General features: G+C 42.6%; 1 protein-coding gene across 7 annotated transcripts in view; it reads right to left on the bottom strand.

Moving 5' to 3' along the window:
• ddx3xa (DEAD-box helicase 3 X-linked a) overlaps positions 1–21,173 on the bottom strand; it is a 32,396-nt gene that overhangs the window by 6,637 nt on the left and 4,586 nt on the right. Inside the window, exons 2-15 of one of the 7 annotated variants that reach the window (XM_055870298.1) lie at positions 18,893–18,941; positions 18,724–18,771; positions 10,861–10,920; positions 6,291–6,470; positions 5,695–5,821; positions 5,489–5,596; positions 5,165–5,264; positions 4,396–4,531; positions 4,076–4,170; positions 3,813–3,911; positions 3,221–3,381; positions 2,911–3,055; positions 2,679–2,823; positions 1,834–1,881 (exon numbers count right to left, since the gene is read on the bottom strand). In XM_055870298.1, the coding sequence (XP_055726273.1) occupies positions 1,834–1,881; positions 2,679–2,823; positions 2,911–3,055; positions 3,221–3,381; positions 3,813–3,911; positions 4,076–4,170; positions 4,396–4,531; positions 5,165–5,264; positions 5,489–5,596; positions 5,695–5,821; positions 6,291–6,470; positions 10,861–10,920; positions 18,724–18,771; positions 18,893–18,941 (1,501 nt within the window). The remainder of the gene's footprint in view (positions 1–1,833; positions 1,882–2,678; positions 2,824–2,910; positions 3,056–3,220; positions 3,382–3,812; positions 3,912–4,075; positions 4,171–4,395; positions 4,532–5,164; positions 5,265–5,488; positions 5,597–5,694; positions 5,822–6,290; positions 6,471–10,860; positions 10,921–18,723; positions 18,772–18,892; positions 18,942–21,173) is intronic. The other 6 variants (XM_055870302.1, XM_055870299.1, XM_055870300.1 and 3 more) reach the window with 6 other exon arrangements.

Genomic DNA, 21,173 nt, shown 5'->3' with positions numbered 1-21,173 from the left:
TTCTTGTCCCGCTATGCCGACTGGTATGATGGTTTTGCGTCCCTCGTCTATACGCAGCATAACTGTTTTACATTCCCTGAGACCAACCAGAAATCGTATCCTTGGCCAAATAGTGCCAGATTTTCATTAACAGCCAGTCTCTTTCTGCATCAGGCAAAAGACTAGGTGCTTCAATTAGCTAGTTCGTTGCAGCGGAAGGGGGATTTGTGTGTCGGGGTTATTTTTTGTTATTAATGTAGGCTACACTGTCCCGCAAAATCATCTCGTTGTCCCGCATTTGGGTATTTTAAATGTGGTCACCCTATAAAATCGATGGTGGTGTGACTGAATTCATCACCATGGAGCAACGAAACAAATGGCAACCAGGGGAGCAGAAGCATCATCCCTTTCACTGACAAATTATTAAGTGCAAATGGTAAGGTTATGCAGAGTTATGCCAAATGTCCTCATAACAGAATTAGCCAGCTGTCCCATAACTCAAAATGTCCTCACAGCCATTTGGAATAGTACAAGTAAATGAGTAGTCTCAGTTTTGTCAGCAGTGGACCAACACTGCATTAATGGCTATCGGCACAAACGGTCAAGTGTGAAACTGGATGGTGGGGTGGATAGGGGGCATGTGGTGGTGGGGGCATTGTTGACATTCTCTGATGACCCTACGTCTAATTCAACAGCAGCAGCATTCAGTAACAGGTAGGCAGCGGGCTGCATTTGGGTATGGTTGGCATGGCAACACTGAGCGATGAGAGACCAGGACCAGGTTTGAGTGTCTTGAAAATGCATCCTGCCTTCCTTGGAATAATTGCTGATTTGACATGTTTGGATAGGTGAAGTCTTGAAGCATATCGCAAAAACATTCACCTATCCAGTCATAATATCTGTGCTAATGTCACAGAAGGCGGGATGTCTATTCTAAATATTCAAATCAGGGCTTGGATATCTACATGTAGGACTTGCGCCTGGGGCAGTGTTGACTCAGTCCTCGGGACCTCAAGGGGTGCACGTTTTGGGTTTTACCCTAGCACTACACAGCTGATTCAAATAACCAACTAATCACCAAACTTTGATTAGTTGAATCAGCTGTGTCTAAAATGTTTAACTTCATATTCATCATCTTTTGTCGTAAAAAAGAAGAAGATAGAAGGCAAGTGTTTCCAATGACAACGCCTACTCATAATTGGTTAAACACCGATGAGGTCATTGGAAACTCATCGTCTATCTTTCCCCCCCACAAAACATAGAAACGCCATTTTCACATATGCTGATGGTCGAGATGAATATGAAGTTAAAGGGGGGGGGGGGGGAATATCAATTAACATAGATGGACTAAAACTACTTTTATAGGAGACGTAGCTCCTTTAGACAGTTGACTAACAGAGTGTAGCTCAGTTTATAAAGGCAACAGCCCAACGTGTCCTTAATCTCCCATACTTGTGTGTGTGTGTAACACCCAGACAGTAACACCAAGCCAAAAACACCAAAGCTGTGCTCCAATTAACATCCTCCTTTGAGGATGGTAAGCGTTACTGCTGGTTCTAATGACAGGGTTGGAAAACCCTGGTCCTGGAGGGCTGTAATTTAGTCTTAGTGTTGGGCTGGAACAAAAGCCTGCATACCACAGCTCTCCAGGCCTCGAGTTGCCCACCCCTGACCTAAGGGTAGGATTCCCCTGGTCCTGAGACTGCAACCATTTTGTCTGGCCCTAAAGCTCTTTTGAGAAATTATGAAAGGAGAAATAGAGGGTTGGGGACCAGGGAAGGGAAGAGGATAGAGTGGGATGTTTGCCAGTTGGGAGGGTCAGACTGGGGGTTATAGTACCATAATAATACTTACCGGGTGTCACTGCAGCCTCCTGAACATCAGGAGCATCACTGGGAATGACTAAATAAAACCAAACCGCCCAGTACAGTAAACCAAAGGCAGTGTGGAGTAACTTAACAGTTCTTAACAGATATGTAATAACTAGCACTTTCCCAATCATCCACCCTCCGTTTCACCCAGGGGAGAATGGTGAAGGTTCATCATGTGAACCAGTTTAGGAGACACATGTCCATTGGGCAGTTCATTTACTTTGGGCATACAGACTAACAGGTGGTTGGGGGTGGGGGCAAGGGAAAAGGCTAACAAATGTACCCTTTTAGATAAACACCGTAGCAAGTATCATCAATTAGTTTCAATACATCTGTGATTGAACCAATAATTTAGATATACACATATACACACACTAGTTGACTGATACGGGGCACAGTGTTGAAGCCACCGTGCCTCCATCTTGGCACTGCCCCACTATCGTAAAAAAACATTTTGGAAGCTATAGAAATGCATTTCTTAATGTCTCCATTTTTGTTTTCCACATTTATTTTATTGCTGACCACCTTAACGCACACCTAAAATTATATTTTGAGACAAAATATATAAAAACATTGTCCTTAAAGTAAACATTTGACATTACTAATGTTACTGTGCCCACTACAACACAAAATACTTACAAACATGTAATTTGTCCTAGAAACATTAATTGAAATACTGTAGAATTCCATTAATTCCTATGGAGGACTGCTCCTACTGGGGAGTGCCAATATGGCCGACCGGTGGCTTCAGAGCGAGCGTGTGTAACAGGGTTTGAGGGTTATGGGGTAGACTTGGTGTCTTTGTTAGTTCGTGTGTGCATTCCTTACCTGTAGCGTTGAGCAGGTCCAGGAGGAAGGATCTCTTGTCACCATCCTCCACCCACACTACTTTCTGGGTGATGTTTTCTGAGGTGGACCCCACACGGCCCACGGCCAGGAAGATATAGTCCTCCAGGAAATCACGCGCCAGCATCTAACAGTCAGAAACAGTCAGAAACACGCACCCAGGATTTTACTCTATTTCTCAAGCTTGCGTCACTACTGGTGCATGCGTGTGTACCTGGATCTCCTTGGGGAAGGTAGCACTGAACATCATGGTCTGACGGATGCCTTTAGGGGGCATGGTGTCCTGCTCCACGATGCGCCTGATCTGGGGCTCAAAACCCATGTCCAACATCCTGTCAGCCTCGTCCAGCACCAGGTAGCTGACAGGGATGACAGAAACAGCTCACTTAGCACTCTGGTCACTCACTTATGTTAGTGTTGGACAAAACATTAGCCAACTCATTATCATTAGCACTAGCCAACTCGTCAGCACTAGTTAACCAGTGCTAATGAGGTGGCTAACAAGTTCTCTTTAGCAAACTCACTTGCAGTAGTCGAGGCCAATCTTGCCCCTTTCCATCATATCCACCAGGCGCCCGGGTGTGGCCACCAGAAGGTGGCAGCCTCGCTCCAGGTCTCTGATCTGCTGGCCGATGTCAGCCCCCCCGTACACCACACAGGGACGCACCCGGGAGCGGTACGCAAACTAAGAGATACACAGGACAGTTCAGAACACTAGTACAGCCATAATTCAGTTTTAACCATCACCCTTTCATTGTCTTTGGAGTATCGTTCTATAACAGATGTTACCGAGAAACATCTGACTGCAGAACACTTATGTTACATATAACTCATTTTGACATCATATAAGATTGTACCAGTGATTGAAGATGGAACCAGAAGACATGGCACTGGGCATTTTGCCCCTCCATAACACACACTAGTACAGGGGAAGTGTGCATGCCAAGAAAATACATTTTATTTATCTAGTTGCAATCAATCAGCCTGTTGGGAATCAGTAACCTTCAGTTCACTATCTTCCTTAGCCACAACAAGGCTACTCGAATGGTGTTGTAGTGACACTAGTAATGGTCTGTCCATCGTGTATGGTTTTGTCTGTGGAGTTTTAGCCCACACCTTTCTGGACTCTTCGTAGATCTGCAGGGCCAGTTCTCTGGTGGGAGCCAGGACCAGGGAGAGAGGATACTGCTTACGGCGCCCATATTTACCGCTGTCCTGTGGAGGGAAGCAACCAGTGTTGGTCAACCTCAGCACACCACATAAATAAATAGCACACATGCAAGTCAGGAGGGGGCAATTTAATTGCTTTCATAGAAAAGCAGCGTTTCAGATTGATGGAAAAACTCAACGTTACAGGCTGCTCGTGTATGTGAATGTACCTGTCCGTTCTTGCCAGCCGCTGCAGCGTCTCCAGGCCCCTGTGTGTAGATCTGGCTCAGCACTGGCACCAGGAAGGCTGCAGTCTTACCCGAGCCTGAGGAGAGGAACATGCAGTAATTTACTCAATAATCATTCATTTTTGCGGGTCTGAAAGAAAATCCCAAAACATGTTTATATTCATAATATATTTAGCTCAATTTGTAATGCAAGAGAATCAAATTAAAGTCCCTAAACAGGCTCAATTCCATTTTATCCTTTGGCGAATCCTTCCGCTACCATCTCCCACCTTAAAGTAAAGCTTCTTCATTCATTCTCTTACCAGTCTGAGCACAAGCCATGAGGTCTCTCTTGGACTTGATGACCGGGATAGCGTATTTCTGGACAGGGGTGGGCCGTGTGTAGTGGGTCAGGGCAATGTTGCTCATGATGATCTCACCCATGTCCACATCATGGAACTGAAATACCAAAGCACAGGCGCTGTTAGTTTTGAATCACTTCTTTTTTTAAACATTTTTAATTTCACCCCCTTTTCATGGTATCCAATTGCTAGTAATTACTATCTTGTCTCATCGCTACAACTCCCGTACGGGCTCGGGAGAGACGAAGGTCGAAAGCCATGCGTCCTCCGAAACACAACCCAACCGCACTGCTTCTTAACACAGCGCGCCTCCAACCCGGAAGCCAGCCGCACCAATGTGTCGGAGGAAACACCGTGCACCTGGCTCCCTTGGTTAGCGCGCACTGCGCCCGGCCCGCCACAGGAGTCACTGGTGCGCGATGAGACAAGGATATCCCTACCGGCCAAACCCTCCCTAACCCGGACGACGCTAGGCCAATTGTGCGTCGCCCCACGGACCTCCCGGTCGCCGGCCAGCTGCGACAGAGTCTGGGCGCGAACCCAGAGTCTCTGGTGGCGCAGCTAGCGCTGCAATGCAGTGCTCTAGACCACTGCGCCACCCGGGAGGCCCAGTTTTGAATCACTTCTACTCTTAAAATTTGTCAATAAGAGTTACTTGAAAGTGTTCCATAGAGTGTTTTCCTTGATCTACAAGACAATTGTTGACTGTAAAGCCAGTGATGTGACTTACACTATCAATGTGTGGCGGGCAGTTGGATCCAGTGGCCTCCACAGGAATGTCGTCGTATTTCTCAAAGTTAATACCTGTGTTGCCGCTTGAGAACAGCTCCCTGGATGAGCGGAAAAAGATTAGGGTTCGAGGACATTACGTTAGACAACACCTAACATGACTATTTAAAAAGTTACCCAAAATTGCACACTCCCAGCTGTAAAAGTGAGTCTAAGATCAATATGGTTGAGTATGCTTATATAAATGGCACACTTTAGTTGCAGAACTCGTAGACACACTGGTTTTGGCCAATGTAACAGTTGAGAGGAGAAGAGTGAGACTCACGCTTCCAAGCGTTCGTTGGCGGGGCTGGGTTTGGACCAGTCCTCATCGTCCCTGGAGTCTTCCTGCCAGCGGTTGTTGCCTCCACCGCCATAACCTCCACGCTGAAAACTACAACAGACACACTGCTCAACACACTTCACAATCATCAGCTGTCTGAACACACACCTACTTGTATAGCAAAATACATTCCGCTGACTGGTACTTACCCTCTGCCCCCTGATGATCCACGGTCGTTGTAGAAAGAAGACTTGCCCCTCCCGCCAAAGCTGTTATAGGCCGCGTCTTGTCTGGGAGTACCTCCCCAGCCTCCACCATCCTGTCCACCACTAAACCCTAGCGAGAGAGAGTGGATAGCTTAGTGAGTACCACCATTAAAATATTGCTTGGGAGGCAAACAGCCGTTTTGATAAATGGATTTGATTGATTGGATCGAATGATTGGAGTATAGGATAGACAGAATCTGCAGGGGGCGTTTTCTCTCTCTGCATCTTTTAAGTATTGTCTGCATATTTTATCAATAAAACATACAGCTATACGTGTCTTAAGTAAAGGAGTCTGATTTGTATTAAGTATTTTATTACATTATTTCCATTGCTGGTGACTCAAGGAAATTCTGCCTCTGCAGATGGTCTATTAGTAGTCATTACTAGTATTACCGAGTAAAAATGTGTCTATATGCACAGTAGGACCTAGAGGACCAGATCTAGAGCATAATACAATACCTACTACTTGCATCAGTCTTATAGTATTGGTTATTACTGCGGAATAGATAAATACAATTTGGCACAGTAGGTTTCCCCACCTGCAATGTGCATTGGCTGATTAAACGAGGCGCCACCCATGCTGTTACCGCGGTAGCTGCCACGCCCACCTCTGTCATTTCGGGGAGGCCCGCCGCGTCCCCCGAAGCCCGTATTGCGGTTGTCATGGTAACCATTGGCAAAGCCGTTGCTGCGTCCACCATCCCATCCTCCTGGAGAGTCTTCATGGACAGGGTGAGGAGGGGAATGAAAGGAAGAGGGGGATGATGAGACGGAGGTATAGAAAGTGTACTATGGGGTTGTCATGTTATCAGAGACTACGAAAGGGGATAGATTGGACTCCCAAGCCCACAGACAAAGGAAAACACTCCCATCACTTCTAAAATATCAGTTCCCATCACCCTCCTTTCAATGGGAAATCAAACAGATTTGGCAAAGCTAGTGATCAAAGGACTTATAAATCTATATTTTAGAGATTCAAACTTGTAAAAAGGGAGGCCAACTGACTGAACTTGGCAGTATGAGTTCACAACAAAACATCTCTGCAGAATACCTATACTTCCAAAGAATCCTACAATACAAGATCAGGCCCCCGTCTGAGGTGGGGACATTTACTACAGCGATCTGCCCAGCTCTGCATGCTGGCCGTCTCATCTTTCCCATTGGTGGCAACACCATTATGAGTGCGGGCTAGGTAGCAGGCTGGTCAGGGGACCGTTAAGGGCTTCACCACTGCCAGAAGTGACAAACAGCCCCAACCCATAGGGTTTTTCTTTCACTTCAAGGTGGTAAAGCTTTAGATAAAAGGTAGCCTAGGGAGAGATGATCCTAAATATGTAGTAAGCAGCAGCTTCCACATCCACCTGTGGGTCCTCAGGGGCTCCTTCAACACCAGATTTCACACACACAGGTCAAACCTAATGTGGTGAATACACACACCAGCTGAGGCTTCAGACCAGGCCTAGTGCTGTGCACAAACACACACTGTTCATATCCCTGTGCACTATGCAAACAGCGCTAGCCAGTAGCCACATTCTGTAGGATCAAAGACTACCATTCAGAGGCATTGCTAAGAAACTGAGTCAGCTAGTTTCATGTTGGACAAGGGGTCCAGAAATACTTGTTCATTTAGCCTAGTCCTCTATTGATGCAAACTGTGCATTAACACAAGGGATGCAATAACGTGTAATTCAAATTGATGCAGGCTGAATGAGCTACATTAAAAGACAATTCTCTCTAAATTACTTGAGTTGAAGACTCCAACAGTAAGCAATATCCTATATGAATGTATAGAGTGGCTTAGCCAATGTTTAATCAGACAGTAAAATTAGCAGGTCTGCTTACTCTTTATGGAGGGACTATTTCTGGACAGTAGAGTTAACACAGCAGACCAAATTAAGGTGGAAGGATACAGGAATCACATCATAACCAATCAGGATTCAGATCAGTCAGCCCCTACAGCAGCACACTGCAAGCTCTGACATCACTACGCATGGCACAATGCCAAAGACAAGCGAAGCCTAAGCTGCACAATTTCAGACCCCACCAAGTTACACAGGGGTTTCCTTGGTCAATTACAGTGCCTACTGGAATGATTCCAAGTAAAGGCTAATAGCTATTTAAGCTCATCAAATGTGCAACATTTCCTTCATACAGGAGTCCCTGCTTTGATTCCATTTAATATGTATACTCCTAGAATGACCAGAAGGTAGTAAATACTACATACCAAAGGTTAGTTTTGATACAGCTATATTCCTACTGCAGATACACAACATAAAGATGTTAGCATTGAGCATACTGCAGCTCCAATTGGCATTAGTAATACAGCCATTCTAGCGACGCAGGACAGAATCTCACTAAAAAAAATCAATTTTAAACAACCATGCAACAGAAGCAAGCTACTGCATACTAGAACACACAGCTTTGATACCAGTCCATGGCTGCATATTCTCAAGTGATGCCCTATTCCCAGTAGTAGGAATTGGGTGTGGTGTTCTCTTAGGGGAATAGCCTATGTGTCATGCAGGTACACAGGTATACCATTTATGTCTGACCAGACACCATTGTTAAAGTGGTAAAAGTCTAGCTCCTGAGAGGCCAGTCTTGGGTAACCTAAGTAAAGGTACAGGGGAAGGAGGCTATAACAACAGATTCTCCTTCCATAAGTTGGCTGATGCAATACGAGTAGGTTGACATGAGACTAATAGTTACCGGCCATACAGTTATCCCATCCAGGTGTATAGTTATTTTTGTGTCTTTGGTGGCATTGAGGGTACTGCTTAAGAGAAACTTTCTGAGACACTACATATTGTAAAGACTTTCAGTACGGAAAATACTGTGGGTTAGAATATGTGCAAGATCACACATACAGTGCACCCCAAAACAAACACACAAAACAAGATTAAAAATCCAAGTTCCCAATACGGCCATCTCATCATTGAAAGCAGCTATAATACGATGTTAAAATTAGATGTGCTGCAATGTCAACAATTTTTTTTTTTAAATCTAACGCATTGGCCTAGATAGAGCCATCATATCCTGTTCCCTCTCACATATTTGTAAGCAGCACCAGCAGAGAAAAGCGAATCAGTTGAAGCTGGGTGTCGCATTGTTTTTCAAAAGTCTAATCCCCTTCACATTGGGTTCCATATACACAGATTCAGCTTAACCTGTTGGGGATGGGGGCGCTGTTTAGACTATTTATGCTAATTTGGCTAATTTTTTAAACGGCTTCCCACAAAATCCTTGATCGTACAATATGCATATTATTATTATTATTGGATAGAAAACAGTCTATAGTTTCTATAGGAGTTGAAATTTTGTCTCTAAGTGGAACAGAGCCCATTCTACAGCAATTTCCCTGACATGGAGTCAGATTTGAGAAATGTTGGCCACTCTTCTGAAGTCATTTAAAAGGGCACTGTCGTTGCTATGACTATACGGACACTTCTTACGTCTTCCCCTGGATGCCTTTACGTGATGACGATTCCAACGGGGTCGATTGCGCGTTCACAGGCCCTACAAATGAAAAAACCCTGAAGCTAGTCATTCTTTGGGAGCTGCGTCATGAGCCTAGAGGACACCGGCGCGCACCTGTTCCAAGCGTTAGTTTAGCCTGTTATATTTCTCCGGTCATCTTTTCACTCGTTATAGGAGTTAAAAACATCATAAGGTAGTTAATTTAAAGCGTTTTATAGCAATTTATATCCGTTTAGTGCGATTTTGGGACATTTATTTTTGCAACGATGTGAAAAGTTGGGCACGCTTTTCAGTTCATCCCGAACGCAGTTGACATTTCCACATGGCAAGAGGACAGCTTTCCACCAAAAGACGATTTCTCCCAAGAAAGGATCCTTTGCCCAAGATACTGATGGAAGAACAGCTCAAGGTAGGACATTTTTATTATGATAAATCGTGTTTCTGTCGAAACATTTTAGTGGCTTAGGACGCCATGTTTTTTGACGTAGCTTCGCTTGGCGCAAACTGTATTGAAAAGTAAGGATAAATTAAAAAATGTAATAACGCAATTGTATTAAGAATTAAATTGTCTATCAATCCCTGTCCACCCTATATTTTTTAGTCACGTTTATGAGTATTTATGTAAAAGAGTAGATCACTGTCTAAGTGGCGCAGGGACTTTTTCTTTACCAGCTTGTCTACATTTCACATTGTCTAACCATGATTTTGGTGGCTAAATATAAACATTTTCGATCAAACTGTATATGCATGTTGTAATGTGATGTTACAGGAGTGTCATCGGAAGAATTCTGAGAAGGTTAGTGAAAAAATTAATATCTTTTGGCGATGTTGACTTTTATCGCTCACTTTGGCTAGAATCAATGCTGGGCTGCTAATTGCTATGTGCTAAGCTAATATAACGATTTATTGTGTTTTCGCTGTAAGACACTTAGAAAATCTGAAATATTGTCTGTATTCACAGGATCTGTGTCTTTCGATTCGTGTATGCTGTGTATTTTTACGAAATGTTTGATGATTAGTAGTTAGGTAAACACGTTGCTCATTGTAATTATTCTAGTCCATTTGTGATGGTGGGTGCAATTGTAAACTATGCCATCTACCTGAAATATGCACTTTTTTCTAACAAAACCTATCCCATACCATAAATATGTTATCAGACTGTCATCTAATGAGTTTTTTTGTTGGTTAGGGGCTATAAATATCTTAGTTTAGCCGAATTGGTGATGGCTACTGGTGTTGGTGGACAAATAAAAGATGGTGGATTATGCTAATGTGTTTTTAGGTAATAGATGTACATCTTTACATATTGTGTCTTCCCTGTAAAACATTTTAAAAATCGGAAATGTTGACTGGATTCACAAGATCTGTGTCTTTCATTAGCTGTATTGGACTTTAATGTGTGAAAGTTAAATATTTAAAAAAAATATTTTTTTGGAATTTCGCGGCACTGGTTTTTCAGTGGGGGGGGGGGGGGGGTGTGCCGCTAGCGCCACGCTGATCCTAGACAGGTTAAGTTTGTGGAATCTGTGCACCTGGAACAACCCACATTGGTGTTTCTGGTGTGTAAAAGGCCATTTCATGCAACTACAAATGCAGGGTGCCCTCAGCACAAAGGAGACGGAAGGCACTTACAGGAGTTCACTGGAGGTGGCACTGAATAACCGTACTGTCTACCAGAGGAATAAGCATTTTCTGTTGTGGGAAAAAAAAAAAAAAAAAGACAATGTAACAAAAGTGTGAGATGAAGTTTACCCAAGAAATGCTTTACCATGATTAATGAGATGTTCCATTGGGATATACTCTGGCATTTAATATATTGTACAACTTCTCAGAGGCAAGTCAGTGCTAGCCTAGTTAGCATGAGAATGTTTTCTTAGGACACCGGCTTGCCTTTCCCTTAAGAATATTGTGATCTGTTGGACCCAGTGGGCAGCAAGCAGTAAACACAACTGGTAACTTTCCAAATCCAACAATCATGGTGTGCAGATGATTCAGAAATGGCAGAGAGAATGTTGATGATTTCTCTTGTGCATTAACTGGAAGTATTTTTGTTGGGCTGGTCGAGAAAAAAAAAGTTGCCACGATTGAAACAAGTGTACACTATCCTCTGCAATTTTGCATCTCAAGGTTTCCCAGACTTTTGACACATGCCCCATGGTGTTAAAAAAGTGATGTAATGGCCTCCCGGGTGGCACAGTGGTCTAAGGCACTGCATCGCAGTGATAGCTGTGCCACCAGAGACTCCGGGTTCGAGCCCAGGCTCTGTCGCAGCCGGGAGGCCCATGGAACGGCGCACAATTGGCCTAGCATCGTCCGGGTTAGGGAGGGTTGGGCCGGCAGGGATATCCTTGTCTCATCGCGCACCAGCGACTCCTGTGGCGGGCCAGGCGCAGTGCACGCTGACCAGGTCGCTAGGTGTACGGCGTTTCCTCCGACACATTGGTGCGGCTGGATTCCGGGTTAGATGCGCGCTGTGTTAAGCAGTGCGGCTTGGTTGGGTTGTGTTTCGGAGGACGCATGGCTCTCGACCTTTGTCTCTCCCGAGTCCGTATGGGAGTTGTAGCGATGAGACAAGACAGTAACTACTAACAATTAGATACCACGAAATTGGGGAGAAAAGGGGGGGTAAAACAAAAAGCGATGTAGTAAACAACCAATGTTAACTTTTTTTCTTCTTCTTTGAGCTATGACAGTAAAATTGATTGACTGATTTGTAATGGAATTATGGTTTGAAATGCATTGGGAGGTTGAGGAAAACAGGCAATTGTGTATGATCTTCTGTGTAGAAAAATCAGTCTGGTTTACAGCCTGCTCCTGCCCACTCTGTTCTAAGACATTCTGAGGGAAACAGAAGACAGTGTTCCTGAGTCTCATCTTTCAGTCATGGGGTCACAATATTTTGTAGCTTAAACCGTTAGATCCACATTTCTAGGAAGAAAAGACACCACTCTTTTTTATTACAACCACTTTTAGCAGCTAAAAGCTATATGAACCAAGCGCAACCCCCCCCCCCCCAAGAGTTTCTCACGGCCCCATTTTCAAATCACAACTGCTCGACTAAAAGATTGGACAACAAAACATTGTATTTTGATAGACACTTGAGCAAATTATAATATTCGCTGCAGGAAGCTTTAACTGTAGTTCAGCTCATCTGGGAGAGAGGAGTCAGTGTTGGCAATTCCTGCTGGCAATTCCACTAGCTTAGCCAAAAGTACTTTCTATGTGCACCAGTCAAATGCCCTGTCTTTTAGCAAACTCAATAACTTTCTCTAGGTCAGCAGATCCCAACCAGCGGTCCACAAAAATGTGTGGAAAATAATTGAGCTTTTGGTCTTCAGGAAGGAAAAGGTTGGGAATCGCTGTTCTAGGATACCGGAATATCTTGTACAAGTCCTTATATCCCCATTTGAATGCACAAGGCACCTTTGCAGTTGCAACTAACCGGATCAACAGTCCTAACTGTAGCATGTGTGCTGTTCAGTTTATTTTTTATAAACAGCAGGTAGAAGGACTGACGTGTGATTTGATTGCTGAAGTGGGGTTGTGACTGACAATGAGCAATACGGTCCGCATTCCAATGTTGTCACCCCTGGATGGTCAGGTGACATGTAGAAAGTACATGCCAACAAGTGGCAGCTTTCCACAACTATCAATAGGACCTCAAGCGGCACGTTTCCTTATTTGTTAGGAACGCTATTACGTTTATCGAGAGCTGTAGAAGCATTGGATTGTGGTAAACGCCTTATGCAGGTGGAAGGGCGACATTTGAACATTACGTATTCCAGGTCATGTGAATATAATTTTATTATTTCCACGCCTGTGAGCCAAGAGTTGTTAGTCAAGACACAAAAATCAGGTTGTACGTTATTGTAGGGCTGGGCAATATGGCTTAAGTCTACATTTTTTACAAATGTATTGGTGATTCACAATACATATCTAGATTTTTTGTTGTTCTCCAAATAGGCTTTGTTGTACAATTTAAAGTCAAATACACTATATTTGACAGTCCACAATAATCAAATTAATTTGAGGCTTGTGAAATTATACCAAGGCTAAATACATGGGTTTTGTGGTTGTGTAAGACTTATACAACCACAAAACCCACTAAGACTTTATTTTATCAAAAAAAGTTAATTCTGCTTCTTTGATGGACAGCGTATTGAAAATGCAGATTTCGGAATTCTAACGCAACCACTGGGTTTATTTTCTTTCCAAAACTTCTACACTAGGGAAATTTATTTAACAAAATACATTTGTTTAAATTCTTTAGTCTAAGGCGTTGGGGGGAGGTGGGGTGCTAAGCTGACATGGAATTGTTTTAAGACAGCTGATCCATAGTCATACTATTTGATTACGAATGTTAAGACCCCTTTGGGTATCAAAAATATCAAAACAATGTTGATTTTGGTCATTATTACTAAAAACCCATAGAAAACTCATAAAAGGACACAGAAAATGAATCATAAGATACAAGGTTGACGTGTGTCCTAAATCTAAGAGATATGTTTTTAAGTCATGAAATATTTCATTAAAAAAACAACACATTTAACCCCCTTTTTGATGTCACAAAACTACCCGTATTCTTCAAAAAAATTAAATTAAAAAGCGGTACCGGTTATCTTCAGACGAGTCCTGTGACCCTTGTGGGGGTCCTTTAGCAAAACGGAGAACGCCATCGTGTTTGTGAGAATTCCCCCTTTCCATAATGTGGTCCCATTAGTTTGTAGCCCAAACGGTTCAGACACTTGTGGGGGTCGTAGAGCAAAACACCGTTGTGTTGGTGAGTCTCCCCTTTTCATAGAGTGGTCATAAATTTGTGCTGTAGGTCAGACCGTTCAGATGCTAGACGTTGACTCGAGAAAAACGATTTTTGGGATGTCTCATGGTCTGACAAACACAGCTGGAGCTCTGACACCTTTCACCACAGACGAGAAAGTGCGACACTGGAGGATGCAGATACCTCTAGCTTTAACTGACTGATTTTGATGGGGACTTTATTAATGTAACTTAAATTGATGCAAAAGTGCTTCAATTTACTTGGGGATTAACCTGTTTGGGCTGCAGGGGCAGTATTGAGAAGCCAGATAAAAGGTGCCCATTTCAAACGGCCTCGTACTCAATTCTTGTTCGTACAATATGCATTATTATTATTACTATTGGATAGAAAACACTCTAGTTTCTAAAACCGTTTGAATTATATCTGTGAGTCAAACAGAACTCATTTGGCACAAACTTCCTGACCAGGAAGTGGAAAGTCTGAAATCGATGCTCTGTTCTACTTCCTGCCTATAAATGGGCATGATACGTATGAGTATACATGCACGTCATACACCTTCCCCTGGACGTCAAGAGGCGGTAAGAGAAGAAATTTAGTGTTTATCTTGGTCTGAAGTGGAATACAAGCTCTTTGTATGACGTGTCCCCCATTTCCGGTTTTCTGGAGAGCGCGAGGGGGTACCTGGATTTGCCTTCTGTTTAGCTGCCGTTATAGGTGACTACTATCTCCGGCTTTGATTTTATTTGATACATGTGACCATATCATCGTAAAGTATGTTTTTTTCAATATAGTTTCATCAGATTATTGAAAATATTTTCGGGAGTTTTGCCGTGTTCCGTTCTCTGACTTTGTTGACGATGGAGCGATTCGTGCCACTTGGCTAGTGCGCTTGCTAAATCGAGAGGGAAAGTGGCCGTTCTAAATCCAAACAACGACTGTTCTGGACAAAGGACCCCTTGTCCAACATTCTGATGAAAGATCAGCAAAAGTAAGAAACATTTTATGATGCCATTTCATATATCTGTCGTGCATGTGAACTAGTCGCCGGCGGCCAACTTTGGGGTACTCAGCTATACCGAAGTGGATGTCGTAATTAAGTTATTTTTTAGAATTCTAACACTGCGATTTCATTAAGAACTAATGGATCTATCATTTCCTATACAACATGTATTTTTTAGTTATGTTTATGAATAGTCATTTGGTCAGAATATGTGTGTCATAAAAAGTGTCCGAAAAAAATCCGGACGTTGTGGGACAAAATAGCTACGTTTGCAGAATGTATAACCCCTGATTTCAGCTCTAAATATGCACATTTTCAAACAAAACATAAGTTTATGTATAACCTGATGTTATAGGACTGTCATCTGATGAAGAATATCAAGGTTAGTCAAAAATTATATATCTTTTGCTTGTTTGTTACGATCGCTAACCTTTTGCTACTGGGAAATGGCATGTGTTTCTGGCTATTGTGGTAAGCTAATATAACGCTATATTGTGTTTTCGCTGTAAAACACTTAATAAATCGGAAATATTGGCTGGAATCACAAGATGCCTGTCTTTCATTTGCTGTACACTATGTATTTTTCAGAAATGTTTTATGATGAGTAATTAGGTATTTGACGTTGGTGTCTAATTATTATGGCTGCTTTCGGTGCGATTTCTGATTGTAGCTGCAATGTAAACTATGATTTATACCTGAAATATGCACATTTTTCGAACAAAACACAGATTTATTGAATAACATGTTATAAGACTGTCATCTGATGAAGTTGTTTGTTGGTTAGTTTGGTTGGTTCTTGGTTAGTTAGGTTGGCTTTGGGCTTGCTACCTGTGCTGTGAAAAAAGTCTGTGCTTTTTTGTATTTGGTGGTGAGCTAACATAAATATACGTGCTGTTTTCGCTGTAAAACATTTTAAAAATCGGACATGTTGGCTGGATTCACAAGATGTGTACCTTTCATTTGCTGTATTGGACTTGTTAATGTGCGAAAGTTAAATATTTTAAAAATATATCTTTTGAATTTCGCGCCCTGCACTTGAAGTGGCTGTTGTCATAAGTGTACCGGCACCGCCCTGCAGCCATAAGATGTTAACTGACAAATGCATGTATTTCTGGTCGAAGTTGTAATTTCAACCTGTCCCGACCCCATTAAAACACTTGTCAAAACGTATTGCGCAACTGCTGTGTCAGATTTCAAAAAAGCTTTACCGAAAAAGCACACCATGCAATAATCTGAGTACAGCGCTCAGAGCCCAAACAAGCCAAAGAGATATCCACCATGTTGTGGAGTCAACAAAGTCAGAAATAGCATTATAAATATTCACTTACCTTTGATCCTCATCAGAATGCACTCCCAGGAATCCCAGTTCCATAATAAATGTTTGATTTGTTCGATAAAGTCCATTTATGTCCAAACACCTCCTTTTGTTCGCGCGTTTAGTACACAATCCAAACTGACGACGCGCTGGCAGGTCCAGGCGAAAGTCATATTACAGTTCATAGAAACATGTCAAACTAAGTATAGTATCAATCTTTAGGATGGTTTTATCATAAACCTTCAATAATGTTCCAACCGGAGAATTCCTTTGTCTTCAGAAATGCAGTGGAACACAAGCTACCTCATGTGAATGCTCGTGACCGGCTCACGGCACTCTGCCAGACCTCTGACTCAATCCCCCCATTCCCCCCTCCTTTATAGTAGATGCATCAAACAAGGTTCTAAAGACTGTAGACATCTAGTGGAAGCCTTAGGAAGTGCAATATGACCCCATTTCCACTGTATCTTGGATAGGCAAAGAGTTGAAACACTACAAAACTCAGATTTACCCCTTCCTGGTTGGATTTTTTCTCGGGTTTTTGCCTGCCATATAAGTTGTTATACTCACAGGCATCATTCAAACAGTTTTCGAAACGTCAGTGTTTTCTATCCAAATCTACTAATTATATGCATATTCTAGCTTTTAGGACAGAGTAGCAGGCAGTTTACCCTGGGCACCTTTTTATCCAAGCTACTCAATACTGCCCCCCTGTCCCAAAGAAGTTAACTTCTCTAGGGTAGGGGGCAGCATTCGGAATTTTGGATGAAATGCATGCCCAAATTAAACTGCCCGCTTCTCGGGCCCAGAAGATATGAATATAACTGGTAGATTTGGATAGAAAACACTCTGACGTTTCCAAAACTGTTAAAATAGTGTCTGAGTATAACAGAACTGATTTGGCAGGCGAAAACCTGAGAAAAATCCATTCAGGAAGTATTTTTTTGTTTTGTAGTTTTCTATTCAATGCCATTACAGTATCCATTGACTTAGGACTCAAATTGCAGTTTCTATGCCTTCCACTAGATGTCAACAGTCTTTAGAAATTGTTTCAGGATTGGATTCTGAAAAATGAGGAAGAGCAGTCTGAATGAGTGGACCCTAAAGTGTCACAGAGCTTTTTCATGCGAGACCGAGAGTGAGTTTCTTGTTTACCTTTTAAATTGACGACGTTATTGTCCAGTTGAAATATTATCGATTATTTAGGCTAAAACAACCTGAGGATTGAATGTAAACATCGTTTGACACGTTTCTATGAACTTTCCGGATACAATTTGTATTTTTTTGTCTTCCTGTTTTGACTGCGTTTGAGCCTGTGGATTGACGAAAACGCGAACAAAACGGAGGTTTTTGGATATAAAGAGACTTTATCGAACAAAAGGAGCATTTATGGAGTAAATGAATGTCTGCTGAGTGCAACCATATGAAGATCATCAAAGGTAAGGGATGAATTTTATCTCTATTTCTGACATGTGTGACTCTTCTACTTGGCTGGTTACTGTTTGTAATGATTTGTCTAGTGGGCTATGTTCTCAAATAATCGTATGGTATGCTTTCGCCGTAAAGCATTTTTTCCCCCGCCGTAAATCTTACACCGTGGTTGGATTCACAAGAAGTTAATCTTTAAACCTATATAAAATATGTTTTGTTTTCTGTATTTGAATTTGCCACCCAGCAGTTTCACTGGCTGTTGAAGAGGTGGGAGACTAACGTCAAAACGTACCCAAGAGAGGTTAAGGAGAAGTTTATCCAAAGTTCCATGAATAACACATGTATTTTCATCAACATTTATAATGAGTATTTCTGTAAATTGATGTGGCTCTCTGCAAAATCACCGGATGTTTTGCAGCAAAACATTACTGAACATAACACGCCAATGTAAACTGAGATTTTTGGACATAAATATGAACTTTACCAAAAAAAACATACATGTATTGTGTAACATTAAGTCCTATGAGTGTCATCTGATGAAGATTATCAAAGGTTAGTGATTAACTTTATCTCTATTTATGCTTTTTGTGACTCTTCTCTTTGGCTGGAAAAATGGCTGTGTTTTTCTGTGGCTATGTACTGACCTAACATAATGGTTTTCGTTATAAAGCCTTTTTGAAATCTGGAACGTTGGCTGGATTAACAACAAGTGTAGCTTTAATTTGGTGTATTGCATGTGTAATTTCATGAAAGTTAAATTTTTATAGTAATTTATTTGAATTTGGCGCTCTGCAATTTCACTGGATGTTGGCCGTGCGGGACGCTAGCGTCCCAGAAGCGCAGGCCTATAGAATTGGGAACTGTTAACTGAATCGGCAGAAGATCTCGCTCAGTGAGAGTCTGTACTCTGGTAATACAAGTCAGGGCTGATGTCTTGTATGTGATTTATTGGGTGTCAAAGATACCGCTTACCGTTTTTGGAAACTTCTTTGTTCCTCAAGTGAGGTGGAATGTAACGCCCTAGGAACAGTGGGAAATGTTAGGACTACCAGTTTTCACATTGAGAAACAAATAGTATGGTAAAGCCATCAATGAAGATCGAGCTACACTAAATGCAAATTATTGTGCTGTTAATACTTACTGCCTGTGCCTCCTCCCTGTCCGTCAGAGTTCAAGTCTAGGCCAGCAAGCTGAAAACACAAAAATACTGTTGGAGTGCATCAAGTGATTTTACCACAAGCATGGTCAAATACAACCAAGGGGTGAATTAACGCTTCCAAATCTGATGGCGCAAAGTGCCAAAAGTCTGATCCTAGCACTGATTGGACAGGTTCAAGTTCAGTATGAAGGATAGCCTGTACAGTGCATTCGGAAAGAATTCAGAGCCCTTACCCGGTTCCACATTTTGTTAGGTTACAGCCTTATTCTAAAACTGATTAAATTGCCCCCCCCCCCCCCCGCCACAATCTACACACAATACCACATTAATAACAAACGAAAAACAGAAAAAACAGAAATATCCCATTTACACAAGTATGCAGACCCTTTACTCAGAACTTTGTTGAAGCACCAATGGCAGCCTTGAGTCTTCTTGGCACACCTGTATTTGGAGAGTTCCTACCATTCTCCTCTGCAGATCCTCTCAACTCTGTCGGGTTGTATGGGAAATGTCGCTGCACAGCTATTTTCAGGTCTTTCCTGAGATGTTGGATCTGGTTCAAGTCCAGGCTCTGGCCGGGCCATTCAAGGACATTCAGGAGACTTGTCACGAAGCCATTCTTGCATTGTCTTGGCTGTGTGCTAAGGGTTGTTGTCCTGTTGGAAGGGAAACCGTCGCCCCAGTATGAGGTCCTGAGCACTCTGGAGGAGGTTGTCATCAAGGCTCTCTCTGTACTTTGCTCTGTTCATCTTTCCCTCGTTCCTGACTAATCTCCCAGTCCCTGCCGTTGAAAAACATCCCAACAACATGATACTGCCACCCCGCTTCACCGCAGTAATGGTATTGGCTAGGTGATGAGTTGTGCCTGGTTTCCTCCAAACGTGATGCTTGGCACTCAGGCCAAAGAGTTCAATCATGGTTTCATCAGACCAGAGAATCTTGTTTCTCATGGTCTGAGAGTTCTTTTAGGTGCCTTTTGGCAAACTCCAAGCAGGCTGTCATGTGCCTTTTACTGAGGAGTTGGTTCTGTCTGGTCACTACCATAAAGGCCTAATTGGTGGAGTGCTGCAGAGATGGTTGTGTCCTTCTGGAAGGTCCCCCCCCCCCCCATCTCCACAGAAGTACTCTGGAGCTCTGTCAGTGACCATCAGGTTCTGGGTCATGGGCCCTTCTCCCTTAATTGTTCAGTTTGGCCGGGCAGCGAGCTCTAGGAAGAGTCTTGTTGGTTCCAACCCTCTTCTATTATAAGAAGGGTGGCTACTGTGTTCTTGGGGACCTTCAAAGCTGCAGACATTTTTTGGTACCCTTCCCCAGAACTGTGCCTCGACACAATCCTGTCTCAGAGCTCTAGAGACAATTCCTTCAACCGCATGGCTTGGTATTTGCTCTGACATCCACTGTCAACTGTGGGACCTTATATACAGGTGTGCGCCTTTCCAAAACAGGTCCAATCAATTGAATTTTCCACAGGTGGACTCCAAGTTCAAGAGACATCAAGGATGATAGATGGAAACAGGGTGCACCCATGCTCAATTTCAAGTCTCATAGCAAAGAGTCTAAATACTTATGTAAATCAGCAATTTTTTATGAATTTGCAAAAATGTCTACAAACCTTTCCTTGCTTTGTCATTATGGGGTATTGATGATGGGGAAAAGCATTGAATCCATTTTAGATAAGTCTAAAATAAAATGTGGAAAAAGCGAAGGGGTCTGAATACTTTCCGAATGCACTGTATACTAAGTCAATGAATCGAATGTTTACATTACTGAAGTGATTCTGTGTGTGGGGAAAGTTCAAAGTTACAGCTCTTGGCTTACATGACCAAATTGTTTTCGCGTGTGCACCATTGTGCGTATGTTAATTTTGTCCTACCCCACCAGACACTTTTATGACACAAACCAACTATATTAATTTGGGGACAGGTCGAAACACACATGAAACATGCATTGGCTATTTACCTAGCTTGCTGTTGCTAGCAAATTTGTCCTTGGATATAAACATTTACGGATCAAGCTTAAATTGGCCTTTAGTCTAGGCCGCCGCAATGGACTAGTTCACTGAGATGGGCACATAAATGCATACATACTGGTTACCGCTCGACTAAAACAACCTTGGTCGACCAACAACGACCAAACAATCGACCAGTCGACTAATTGGGGTCAGCCCTATTCCCCGTTCATCTTTCTTCAGTTGATTTTATCAGCAGTTGGCAACCAACTAAGACGCATTACCAAGTTCTATTTTAGCGCCTAGCTACACAGA

This window comes from Salvelinus fontinalis, chromosome 19 (genome assembly GCF_029448725.1).
Source record: "Salvelinus fontinalis isolate EN_2023a chromosome 19, ASM2944872v1, whole genome shotgun sequence".
Lineage (NCBI taxonomy): Eukaryota > Metazoa > Chordata > Actinopteri > Salmoniformes > Salmonidae > Salvelinus > Salvelinus fontinalis.
Note: the sequence above shows the minus strand (reverse complement) of the source record. Positions and strands in the feature narration are given on the sequence as shown.